The sequence below is a fragment of the Lynx canadensis genome, chromosome B3 (assembly GCF_007474595.2).
Source record: "Lynx canadensis isolate LIC74 chromosome B3, mLynCan4.pri.v2, whole genome shotgun sequence".
NCBI lineage: Eukaryota > Metazoa > Chordata > Mammalia > Carnivora > Felidae > Lynx > Lynx canadensis.
In genome coordinates, this window is record NC_044308.2 from 141,300,442 (window position 1) to 141,313,050 (window position 12,609).

At 48.6% G+C, this 12,609-nt stretch overlaps 1 protein-coding gene across 7 annotated transcripts in view; it reads left to right on the forward strand.

The window, feature by feature from the left end:
- Positions 1–7,933, forward strand: part of EML1 (EMAP like 1) — a 169,898-nt gene extending 161,965 nt beyond the window's left edge. For 3 of the 7 annotated variants that reach the window (XM_030319950.1, XM_030319951.1, XM_030319949.1), the window contains 4 exons: positions 1,343–1,468; positions 1,708–1,839; positions 4,808–4,875; positions 7,132–7,932. In XM_030319950.1, the coding sequence (XP_030175810.1) occupies positions 1,343–1,468; positions 1,708–1,839; positions 4,808–4,875; positions 7,132–7,543 (738 nt within the window). In that variant the 3' untranslated portion in view covers positions 7,544–7,932. Of the gene's footprint in view, positions 1–1,342; positions 1,469–1,707; positions 1,840–4,807; positions 4,876–7,131 lie in introns of all 7 variants that reach the window. The other 4 variants (XM_030319948.1, XM_030319947.1, XM_030319952.1 and 1 more) reach the window with 3 other exon arrangements.
- Positions 7,934–12,609: the final 4,676 nt, after the last annotated feature.

Sequence of the window (12,609 nt, forward strand, 5' to 3'; positions counted from 1 at the left end):
TTTAATGTTTATTTTTGAGAGAGAGAGACAGAGCATGAGCAGGGGAGGGGCAGAGAGAGAGAGGGAGACACAGAATCTGAAGCAGGTTCCAGGCTCTGTGCCCCGATGCGGCGCTCGAACTCTGGAACCGCGAGGTCATGACCTGAGCTGAAGTCAGTCGCTTAACCGACTGAGCCACCCAGGAGCCCCAAATGGGGTAACATTTTATTAAAGTCATGGAGGCAGTTTAAGCGTAACAACTAAAATGGAATTAGGTTTATAAAAATTTAGGTTATAACGTGTTTGACATTTAGAATGTCTTTATAATTGGACGGCCTCACTTTTCCAAGGGAATATTATCCATGTTATGATTTTTCATTAAGATCTTTCTTCGCTTTCCACTTTAATTTCTAGGTGTTACTTTGGAGGCATTATCACTAGTATTTACTGAGTATTTACTTTGTATGTGGCTGAGGGCCAACACGTTCTCTAAAGCTCTAACTCCTTTTAGTATCTACTTTACCTCCTCATTACATGGCCAGCAGCCCTACACACCAGTAGGAGCCCCAGACAAGAAATTTAATATGCCTTCCACACCCTCACGAAATTTTCTGTCTCAATGAGCTCCGGGAAATTATGAGCAGACAGACATTAAGGTCGGCATCATTCTGAAGGTTGATGGTCTTTATCCCTAGAGTAGAATGGACACATTCTAGAACTTTTCCAATTTCTTTTTTTTTTTTTAATTTTTTTAATGTTTATTTTTGAGACAGAGAGAGACAGATTGTGAGCGGGGGAGGGGCAGAGAGAGCGAGGGAGACACAGAATCTGAAGCAGGCTCCAGGCTCTGAGCCATCAGCACGGAGCCCGACACGGAGCTCGAGCTCACGGACCGCGAGATCATGACCTGAGCTGAAGTCGGACCTTTAACCGACTGAGCCACCCAGGCGCCCCAAGAATTTACCATTTTAAATTACAAATAAATTTTATGGCATGTTATTTTAGTCTTTGTTTTCCAAATTTTTACCTGCTACTGCTGTCCCAATGCCACAGCAAGAAAAGAGTGAACTAACCAGTATTATTTCTTATTTTTCAATCTTATCCAGAAAAAAAATGCTTCATTCTTTATTGTTTTTCTTTTAACAGCCTTACTCTTACTGATTCTTTTAAGGTACATGCGTGTTTGGAGTTTAAAAGTCAGATTGGGGGTTCTGATCATCCACTCAACAAACCCTGGCCGTGAACCTTTCTCTCCATGTTACGTGTATGGGGGGCGGGGGGAGCTGTCATGATACACAAACAGACATTTTGAATGGCGGAGCTAACGTTGCATGACACCTTCAATCTTTTCTCTTCAACGCAGATTCCAGAACAGTTTGGCCCAATCCGGACGGTGGCCGAGGGGAAGGGGGATGTGATCTTGATAGGCACAACCAGAAACTTTGTTCTGCAAGGCACCTTGTCAGGGGACTTTGCACCCATCACTCAGGTACGTTCCGGCCCAGCAGGCCCGCCTCATTTTCCGTACTGTCAGAATATAACAAAGCGTCACGAGGAGGACGACATTCCTTTTTTTAAACCAACATGACCTTCTTCAGCACCAGCACTTGGGTTCCCGCCGTGACTTAGGTGGGGCAGGAAGGGAAGCCGGTGTGAAGTGTGCATTCGCCGTGGGTACCCCGCCGCCGAGGCTCCCGAGCGTTGACTGGCTGTCTCGGTCCTTTGCAGGGTCACACTGATGAGCTCTGGGGACTGGCCATCCATGCCTCAAAACCTCAATTCTTGACCTGTGGGCATGACAGGCACGCCACTCTCTGGGACGCTGTTGGCCACCGGCCCGTCTGGGACAAAATAATAGAGGTAGACATGCACGTTACATTCCATTTTTCTTACAACAGTTCATCTGGAACGTGTTCATTTATTTATTTTTTTTTTTTTGCGTGAAATTTTGATAGTGACATAAAACTGTCCCAAGGTAAATGTCGCCAGGTTTACCTCCTTCGAATGGCACTGCTTTACTTGCCTCACGCGGTTCGTCCATGTAATTCTGAAGCGTGCTGCTGAATTTTTCAACAGCAAGTTAGCCTTCCGGAGTTGGGCTTTGGGGTCTCCTGACCGCAGAGTTCCTTAACTGGCTTCCGTGCTGAGAAACGCTTGTGACGAGCCCGCGTACCATTTACGGTGTACGTTTTGAATGAGAGCGTATGCATACGACTTAATTTATCTCTACAATTTGAGTTTGATGATGATGCTTTAGTTTTTTTTTTGTTTTGTTTTTTTTTAACGTTTATTTATTCTTGAGACAGAGAGAGACAGAGCATGAATGGGGGAGGGGCAGAGAGAGAGGGAGACACAGAATCTGAAACAGGCTCCAGGCTCCGAGCGGTCAGCACAGAGCCCGACGCGGGGCTCGAACTCACGGACCGTGACCTGAGCCGAAGTCGGATGCTTAACCGACTGAGCCACCCAGGCGCCCAGTGCTTTAGTTTTAAGTCCGCAACTGCGTGATCTTTGCCAAAGGAACTCAGATTACATACCAGAGTGCCGAAATACCTTTGCCCTACGTGGAACATAGCAGCGGCTACAGTTACTGAGCTCCAGGCGCCGTACGTGTATTATCCTTGATCCCGGCAGCAGCCGTGGGGGGTGGTGTTACTGAATTAGAAACTGAGGCTTTGAAAAGTCAACTAGCTTGCCGTGATCACTGCCTTCAGCAAGTAGCAGAGCCGGCTCGGTCTGATTCCCAAACCCGGGGTCTCCCGCCGCATGGTGCCTCAGTGAGATAAAGTACGTCCCGTGTGACCTGTGCCCTCGATGACATGGCCGGTCCGGGGACAGGGGCAGCCGCTCTGCAGACCCCACTCCTCCTTGTAGCCACCACAGAGGTCCCGGCTTTTCCTGGCATGCCGAATCGGCACTTCCGCCCTCTTGCCCCTTAGTTTCGGAGAAGGTCACCAAGGGTCGAGAGCTGGCCGTCACCGGTGGAGCTGAGCACGGAGGTGACAGGGCCAGCGCCACTCGGAGGAAAGAGTGGATGCGGCCCAGCCGGCAGGAGGGGCTGAAGGAAGCGTTGTCCTGTGTTGCACCTGTCCCCTGGGGGACCTTGGGGGGACAGGTGGGGAACACCCGAGGGGGCTGCAAAGAAGTGACGATAACCTCCAGGCATGGCGGTGGCCGTGGGGGTCCGGGAGGGCGGCCTCCCTAGCCCCACTGGAAGCAATACCAGGTGCCTCCTCCCCCTCCCCTGACTGTTCACCCCTCAGCCTGACATAGGGGAAGGGGCTCAGAACCAGACACCTAAAAGCTCTGTGCTGAAGTCCTACCGCCTTTGCCCACTGGTCGCGTGGGTTTGGACACACCCACCTCAGGGGCTTCCTCTCCAAAACATCCGGAGCCTGAACGAATCACACGGTAAAGCTTCACGTGGCGGGGGTGTCTCTCCATGTATCAGTGGCGGCCCCAAGCTTGGTCACGGCTCCCGCTGTGGAAGAACCATTGCCACGACAGAATCAGTCCCTTAAGAGTTTCTGGTCTCTCATTCTCTGAGTGCATCCGGTGGTTTCTAGTGCCTCTTTCTGTCCCCACTCCCGTGGGAGCTTCTTTCTTACGCTCACTGTGCTTCACGGCCTGTCACTGCAGTCCGTTCTAACCGAGCGATCTATAGAAAACACAGATTCAATCAAGTCACACTTTTTTTTTTTTTTAAGATTTTACTATTTTTCAGCGACCCTTCCACCCAACGTGGAACTCTGACTTACAACCCTGAGATCGAGGGCCGCACGCTCCACCGACTGAGCCAGCCAGGCACCCCGATCATGTCACTCTTTTCGTGGAAAGAAAAGTAATCACGTCACTGTGTTACTATTTTCCGGTGATCACAGCCCTTAACGTGCTGGTGCAGCTTCCATCCTACACGCCATCTGCCACGCTTTCCTGTCCCACCGGGAACATTCCACGTTGTAAACGCCCTGACTCTCTACCTGCTATTCCTCGAATATGCCCCCAAACTGTGTTGCTTCTCCCTCTTCGATCACGCTCTTGTCCCTTTAACACCCGATCCAAGAAAATACCGGTTGGGGTGTCCGCCTCTACCTTCACCACCGATGATTTTCTACTGGACGACCTGGGGGATCTCTGCACCCGGAAGCCTCCACCCAGCCTCCCCATCCAACTTCATCTAACTCTTTCTCTCCTGGGACTTGACCACTTGCTTTTCCCTCTGTCATTGACCCCATTCTACCTTGTGTCAGAGTTAGTGACGAACACATTAGTGACAAACGCCAGATCCAAACCTGGATGTGCCTTACCCATCTTGAGATCCTTCCAGGGCTCCCATGGTGTCCTTCCAGTGCTCCCGGCGGGCACTCGTCCAGTGTCCACTATGGGCACTGGGCACGCTGGCCATGTTTCCAGGCAAATGAGGCATACCATCAACAGGCTTACCGTTCAGTGTGGGGGTCAACCGAGTCTTCTTCCAAGACCTGGAGGGAGAGCGTTTACCTGTTGGCCTGTCATCTGATACCTGTAGGTCTGAAAAGATAAAAGACAGGAAGAGAACAATTCTAAAGGGATACAAATTTCATATTATCGACGTGTGACCTTCGTCTAAGTAGGAAAGCAGTTTCCTCTCTTGGAGGGAAAGGAGACGTCTAGTTTAAATGGGACCACGTAGCCCTTTGGAAGAGCCGTGCGTGTGTGTGTGGGTGTGTGTGTGTGTGTGTGTGCGTGCACACGCGCGTGTGTGTGTGTGTGTGTGTGTGTGTGTGTGTGTTTTCTGCAGTCGTGCTGTGTCTGGCCATCAATTTACACTTCCTTTAAAATATTTTAGGATCCAGCTCAGTCTTCTGGTTTTCATCCTTCAGGGTCTGTGGTTGCAGTTGGAACACTGACTGGGAGGTGAGTCCGCGTCAGCACAGCTCGTGCTCTCAGAGTGCATGGAAAAGAGGCCGCGGTCTGTGTTTCCCTGGGGACGGGCACGGCCTAGCTCTTGCTGTCTTCTCTCAGCTTCTAGCAACTGACCAAGGACTAAGTCACACCTCGAAAGTAACAGGACAGACAGGGGTCCTTTGCATTTGGGACCGTGGGAGAGTCTGAGGAAAAGCTATGGACCCTTCTCCTAGAAAAGGCACCCCCCGCCCCCGCCATCCACGCACACGCACGTGCTTCCCGACAGTTTTGGGGCTCCGTGGAGCTCCTCAAGCCCTGACCTGCAGGCCGTGGGAGGAACCCCAGCTCTGGAATCGGGCGAGAAAGCATTTCGAAGCGCTGGGAATTTACCAGTGCTTTCTCTTGCTGCCCTTTCAAAATTGTAGAAACTGCCCAGATCCTGAGCCTCAGATTCAGACTCGGCTAGCACTTCTGTACCAAGCGCCTCCGACATGCCAGGCCGTTGGTCTGCACTTGAATCCCCGCTTTGCCACTTGGCAGCAATGTGTCTCTGAGCCGGTTAAACAGCCTCTCCGAGTTGTTGCTTTTTTATGAATTGTGACAGTATTATCTGCCTAGCCACACGGTGCTGATGACTGAAGGCGGTGTCTGGAGCACTTTATGGGCTTGCCTGGCAGGCAGGGTCGGTGGTTACGGTTATCGTTGATTTATATATTTTGGATTGCACTTTTAGACTATGTGTCATAGTATATGTACTTATTGTGGTTTAATCCAAATATGTTTGGTGGTTTCCTACCATCCTCCCTCTCTAAAAAGCAAACCCCTTAGGCTCTGTTGTGATGACTACGGAGTGTGTATAAGGAAAGAGTAACCATTCATAAGTCACAGGTAGCCGTGTCTTAAGAGTTGGGCATTTCGTAGCCAACAGAATTCTTCATGAAAATGTTTGCATACACGTATGCACAGACACACACACACACACACACATACACTCACTCACTCCTTCCTGTTACCTCTCCTGGGGCCAGTGGACGCTTCAGACTCAGCAGGCTCTGATGAATGGCTGACAGCTGGTTATCACCAGACCTGCATGCTGACTATGGCAGCAGGACAGGGGATGGTGACGGTGTCAGGATGTTCAGAATCACAGATGAGGTCCTGCGGGCGGAATAGATGGCACGCGGAACCTGCTCCCCCCCCCCCCCCCCCCCCCCCCCAGATATGCCTCCCACATCTCTGGTCCAAGTGCCGGCCTTAGCTCTGGAGGGGACAGTTCACGGGGCTGCAGAGCAGCGCCTGGTCAGCCCCAGCCTCTCCACTTCTGACGTTCTGACCTCTGTTAACGTTAAACAGACGTTAACGGTGAATGGTTGTTGAGGACGCAAGGAATCAGAGTCGAGAAGCCAAACCCACAATCCAGGGGCTGGCCCGTCCCATTGAGTGGTGGTGGTTGGGCCCAACTAGAAGGCAGGAAAACAGTAGTGCCGCGTGGCGGGCATGCCCGTGGAACGCACGCCACCGGGGGTCACGTCACCGAGGTTTGAAACTGCCACAGCCGGGCACCCACAGTCCTTTTCGCCCCTGAGAGCCCTGCGGTCCAAGTGACTGCCCCCGCCTGAGAACACACAGGCGGGAGAGTGTGGTCATTCCACAGCTCACACTTACCGAGTACCGTGTCCTTGTCGGAGGAGAAGAAGCTCGTATGTACACGTCGTAGTTTGCTACACAGCGTACCTGGGCCCCCATCCTCATTTTACAGTTAAGGACCCGGAGCCCAGACCAGTCCTGCCCTTCCTCCGCTCCCTCCATCTTGCCGTCACCCGGCTGGTGCACGCCAGTGTTCACGGACGTTCAGACACCACGACGCTGTCCCAGCCCCAGTTCTGCACCCAGGCCACGTCTCGGGCTAAACGCCCGTGCAGGCAGCCCCCTCACTGCTCCCTCTGGCCAGGCCCACCTTCCCTGCCCAGGGCTTTCCGCCCTTTTACGTGTAAGTGACAAAACTCAGACACTGAGGACCTGTCTCGACACTGGAACTGAATTATTTCGAAGGGAAGCCAGCGTGCTGCTGCTTTCTTTAGGAAATGCTCGGGTGAAGGAACTTTCCTTTAAATAAAAGCTGGGAACAAGCATTCTTGTTGAGCAAAGAGTATTTTTCAGCAAGCCCTTAGAGTAATAGTTTTTAATAGTTACTATCGATTGTAATCGTCTTCCTTCATTGTCTCACCAGACAACTTATTGTGCTTTTTCTCATGTTTCCGACAGGTGGTTTGTGTTTGACACGGACACAAAAGACTTGGTCACCGTTCACACGGATGGAAATGAACAGCTCTCCGTAATGCGTTACTCCCCAGGTCAGCGTGCAGACCGCCCCACTGTGCGGCTGCAAAAGATGTGTGAAATTCCGTGTAGATGTCTTTTAAGGAAAAACTCTCACAAGACTCCTCAGAGCAAGTTTATACTGCACACGACTGTGGCATTCGGGTGTCCTCGTCCCCACTGTGGGTCCCTGTGCTTGGGGGTTTTTACCTCCTTACTGTGGAAAATGTCAAACGTAGACAAAACTAGACCAGTTTGCATAACGAATCCCCGTATATTCGTGACCGGGCTGCAGAAGTTACAGACTCCCGGCCGACTTGTTCATCCAGAGCCCCACCCACCACCCCTTCCCATGTGATTTTGAAGCAGTTCCCAGACGTCTCGTCCTTTCATCTATTAATGTTGCTATATATAGTCTTAAAAAGATGAAGCCTCCTTATTTTTTAAGAGCTTTATTTAGTTGTAATTTACAGACAGTACTTTACCCATAAGAGTACATTCAGTGAGTCTGGGTGAAAACATGCAGTTGTACAGCCGTAACCACAAATCAATTTAAGGACCTTTCCAGCACCCCAAAAGATCCCACCCCTTCCCCTTAGCAATTACTCTCTACTCCCACCCCTTAGCCTTAGGCAACCGCTGATCTGTTGTTCTGTTCCATAAATTGCCTTTTCTGGACACTATCATATACTACACAGCCTGTAGCATGTGGCTTCCTTTCCCTAGAATACTGTTTTCGAGATTAATTCATGTTCTTATATGTGTATCAGTAGTTTCTTCCTTTTTAGTTTTTTTTTAAGTTTATTTTTTTGAGAGAGAAAGAGAGAGACAGCGTGAGTGGGGGAAGAGCAGAGAGAGAGAGGGAGACACAGAACCTGAGCTGTCAGCACAGAGCCCGACGCGGGGCACGAACTCACGAACCGTGAGATCATGACTTGAACCAAAATTGGACGTTTAACCGACGGAGCCACCCAGGCGCCCCAGTAGCCAATTCCTTTTCAATTGCTCGATAGAATAGATAGTATTCCATTCTGTAGACGTACCTCCGCGTGTTTATCCATCCATCAGTTAGCGGTCGCATGGGTTGTTTCTGGGTTTTGGCTGTTCCGAACAGTGCCGCTGTGAACACGCATTATACGTTTCTTTGTAGTCATTTGTTTTCATTACTCTGCGGTAAATTCCTAGGAGTAGGACTGGCGGATTGCACGGTAAATTTGTGTTTAGCATTGTATGAAGCTGTGCCAAACTGCTGTCCAGAGAGGCTGCACCGTTTTCCGTTCCCGCCAGCAACGCATGAGGGTTCTGGTTTCTCCACTTTTCCACCAACACCTGGTAGTGCCCTCGTCTTTTAGGACGGCCGTTCTGGTAGGGGCAGAGTAGTATCCCGACAGCACCTCCCCCACCGCTGTCAAAGATGCTGAGTCTGTTTTCCTGTGTCTGCCAGTCACTCCTGTCTCTTTGGTGAAATACCTTTGCAGATATTTGGCCTGTTTTTTTAACTAGGTTGTCTTACTCTTGCGTTGGAAGAGTGCTTTCTAGAGTCTACGTGTAAGTTCTTTTTTTTTTTTTTAATTTGTTTATGTTTGTTTATTTATTGAGAGAGAGAGCAAGCCAGGGAGGGGCAGAGAGAGAGGGAGAGAGAAATCCCCAGCAGAGCCTTGATGCGGGGCTCGAACTACCGAACCGTGAGATGGTGACCTGAGCTGAAACCAAGAGTCGGACGCTCAGCTGACTGAGCCACCCAGGGGCCCCTACGTAGAAGTTCTTTCCCAGATGCACCGTTTGCAAATATTTGCCCCCAGTGTGTGACTTGTCTTTTCATCTTCTCAAAGGGGTCTTTTGAAGCAAAAGCTTTCAATTTTGGTGAGGTCCAGTTTGCCGTGTTTTTCTCTGATGGATTCGTGATTTTGCTGTCAGACTCCCGTCATGAAGCGTTTCCCTGCTGCTTTGTTTTAGAAAGGTGTTTGTTCTGGCCTTGACGTTTAGTTGATTCTTGGGTATTGCAAGAGGCAAATGTTTAATTTGTTCTGTGTGTCGTTATCCACTTGTCCCAGCACCAGTCTCTCAAAGGACAATCCTTCCCCTGTCAGATGATCTTCACACGCCTGTCAAAAACCCTGTGTTTATCCCATGCCAGTACTATGCAGTCTCAATTAACATCAGTTCGGAGTGAGGTGTTTTTTTTTTTAATGTTTATTTATTTTTGAGACAGAGAGAGAGAGAGAGAGAGAGACAGTGCAAGCAGGGGAGGGACAGAGAGAGAGGGAGACACCGAATCCGAAGCAGGCTCCAGGCTCTGAGCTGTCAGCACAGAGCCCGACACGGGGCTCCAACTCATGAACCGCGAGGCCATGATCTGAGCCGAAGTCGGACTCCCAACCGACTGAGCCCCCCGGGCGCCCCATAGTTCAGAGTGAGTTTTAAAGCTGAGCCGTTGAACTCCTCCAACTTTGCGGTGCCTTCTCAGAGTTGTTTTGGCCATTATAGGTCCTCACCATTCGTATATAAATTTTATAATCAGCTCATCCATTTCTAACTTTAAAAAGTCTGCCACTGGGGCGCCTGGGTGACTCAGTCGGTTAAGCGTCCGACTTCAGCTCAGGTCACGATCTCACGGTCCATGAGTTCGAGCCCCACGTCGGGCTCTGGGCTGACGGCTCAGAGCCTGGAGCCTGCTTCCGATTCTGTGTCTCCCTCTCTCTCTGCCCCTCCCCCGTTCATGCTCTGTCTCTCTCTGTCTCAAAAATAAATAAACGTTAAAAAAAATTTTTTTTTAAGTCTGCCAGGATATTAATAGGGTTTATGTTGAATTTGTAGATCAGTACGGGGAGAATTGCTGGTGTGACAGTGCTGAGTCTTAATCCTTGAGCACAGAATGTCCGTTTATTCAAATCTTTTTTTCTCGGCATTGTTTCCATTTTCAGTGCACAAGTTACACTTCCTTTGTTAAGTTTATTCCTAAGTGGTGTTATATCTTTTTTTTTTTTAACATTTATTTCTTACTGAGAGACAAAGACAGGACATGAGCAGGGGAGGGACAGAGAGAGGGGGAGACCCAGAATCTGAAGCAGGCTCACACTCACAAACCGCAAGATCATGACCTGAGCCAGTCAGATGCTTAGCTGACTGAGCCGCCCAGGTGCCCCTAAGCGGTATTATTTCTATGCCATTGTGAGTGGAATTATTTTCTTAACTTTATTTTCAGAATGTTGGTTGCTAGCATAGAGAAATAAAATTGACTTTTGCACATGGATCTTATATCCTGCAACCTTTTAAACTCCTTTATTAATCTTAGTAGTTGTGCGTGTGTATGTAAAATCCTCGGGATTTTCTTCATACAAGATCACGTCATCTGCAAAAAAGAGCGTTTTGCTTCTTCCCTCCCGATCTGGATGCCTTTAATTATTTCTTCTTTATTACATTAGGCAGACCCTCCAGTACAAGGTTGGAGAAGTGGGAAGAATGCAGCCTTGCCTTGCTCCCAGTTTTCGGGGAAGAGCTCTCGGTCATTCACCACGAAATATGATGTTACGTGCCCTTTAGCGTGATGAGCAAGGTCCTTCCTACTCCTAATTTGTTTAGGGTTTTTATCAAGAATGGGTACAGGATTTTATCAAATGCTTTTCTTTTGTCAAATACATCTATTAAGATGACAAGGTGATTTTTTTAATATGGTCTGTTATATTAATTTTCAAATGTTAACCCAACCTCGCGTTCCTGGGACAAATCCCACTTCATCTTGGCATATCGTCCTTTTTAGATATCGCTGTATTCCATTCGTCAAGGATTTTCGCGTCTCTGTTCATGAGGGCTGTTGGTCTGTGTCTCTCTTTTCCTGTGATGGTTTTGTGTGGCATGGTTATGAGAGTGCTGCTGTCTTACAGAGAACGTTGGGAGATGCTCCTTCCTGGCTTATCTTCTGAAAGCGTATCTTAAGGATTAATGTTATTTCTTTATTAAATATCTGGTAGAATTCACGTGAATTTTGTGAACCATCTGGGCTTTTCCCAGATGTGGAAGGATTTTTAGTTATTAATTACTAATCCAGTTTCTTGTTGTAAGTCTCTTCCGAATGTTTGTTACTTCTTGAGCTGGCTTTGGTAGATTGTCCGTTTCATCTAAGTTGTCATAATGTGTTGGCACGAAGTCATTCCTAATATTTGCTTACAATCCTTTTAATTCTCTTGAGGTTGGCAGTGGGGTCTCCTCATTCATTCTTGATTCTGGAATCTCTGTCCTCTCTTTTCCTCTTGGTCAGTCTGTCAATTTTGTTGATCTTTTCAAAGCACCAACTCCTGTTTTTATTGACATTTCTTTTTTCGCTGTTTTTCCTGTTCTTTATTTTTTTCCCCTTCCTCTGCTTGATTAATATGTAGTTTGCCCTTCTTTTTTAGTTTCTTAAGGTAGATAAGCTTAGGTTACTGATTGGAGACCTTTCCTTTCTGGTATAGATGTGTTTAAAGCTATAAATTTCCCCCATCAGCTCTGCTTCAGTCACATCCCATAAACTTTGATACATTGTGTTTTCATTTCCATTCAGTGAAAAATATTTCCTAATTTCCTTAATGATTTCTTCTCCGGCCTGTGAGTTATTTAGACGTGTATTGTTTAATTTCCAAATAGTTGGGGGATTTCCCATATTTTTTCCTGTTCTCTAATTTGACTTCATGGTGGCCGTAGAATGTATTTTGTATGACTCTAATCACCTTCAATTCATTGAGACTTGTTCTTATAGCCTAACATGTGGTCTATCCTGGGTGACGTCCCAGGTATGCTTGAGAAGAATGTGTATTTAGGGGCGCCTGGATGGCTCAGTCGGTTGAGCGTCCGACTTCGACTCAGGTCACGATCTCACAGCTCGTGAGTTCGAGCCCCGCGTCGGGCTCCGTGCTGACGGCTCAGAGCCTGGAGCTGCTTCAGATTCTGCGTCTCCCTCGCTCTCTGCCCCGAACCCACTCACATTCTGTCTCTGTCTCTCTCAAAAAAATAAATAAATAAACATTTAAAAAAAAGAAAAAGAAAAAGAACGTGTATTCCACACTCCCGGGCGGAGTGTCCTAGATACGTCGGTTAGGACAAGGCGGTTGATGATCTTCAGAGTTAATGGATGGTGTTGTTCAGTTCATCTGTATCCCTGCTGCTTTTCTGTCTGATTGTTGTGTCATTTGTTGAGAGGGAGGAACTGGAACCTCCAGCTGTTACTGTGGAATCGTTCATTTCTCTTACCTGCTCTCACAACTTGGCTTCACGTAGTTTGAATGGACGATGGGACAGAGCTGTGCCCAGACACCCCAAGCCAGGAAGGCATCCTCTGCCAGTGGACGCGTGGGCAGGTGGAACGTGGCCAGATTCGGGCTGTTTCCAGGTCTGCCCGGCTTTCGCTTCTGCTGTGCAGCCTCGGCGTGGCCAGGAGCGTCTGGGTAG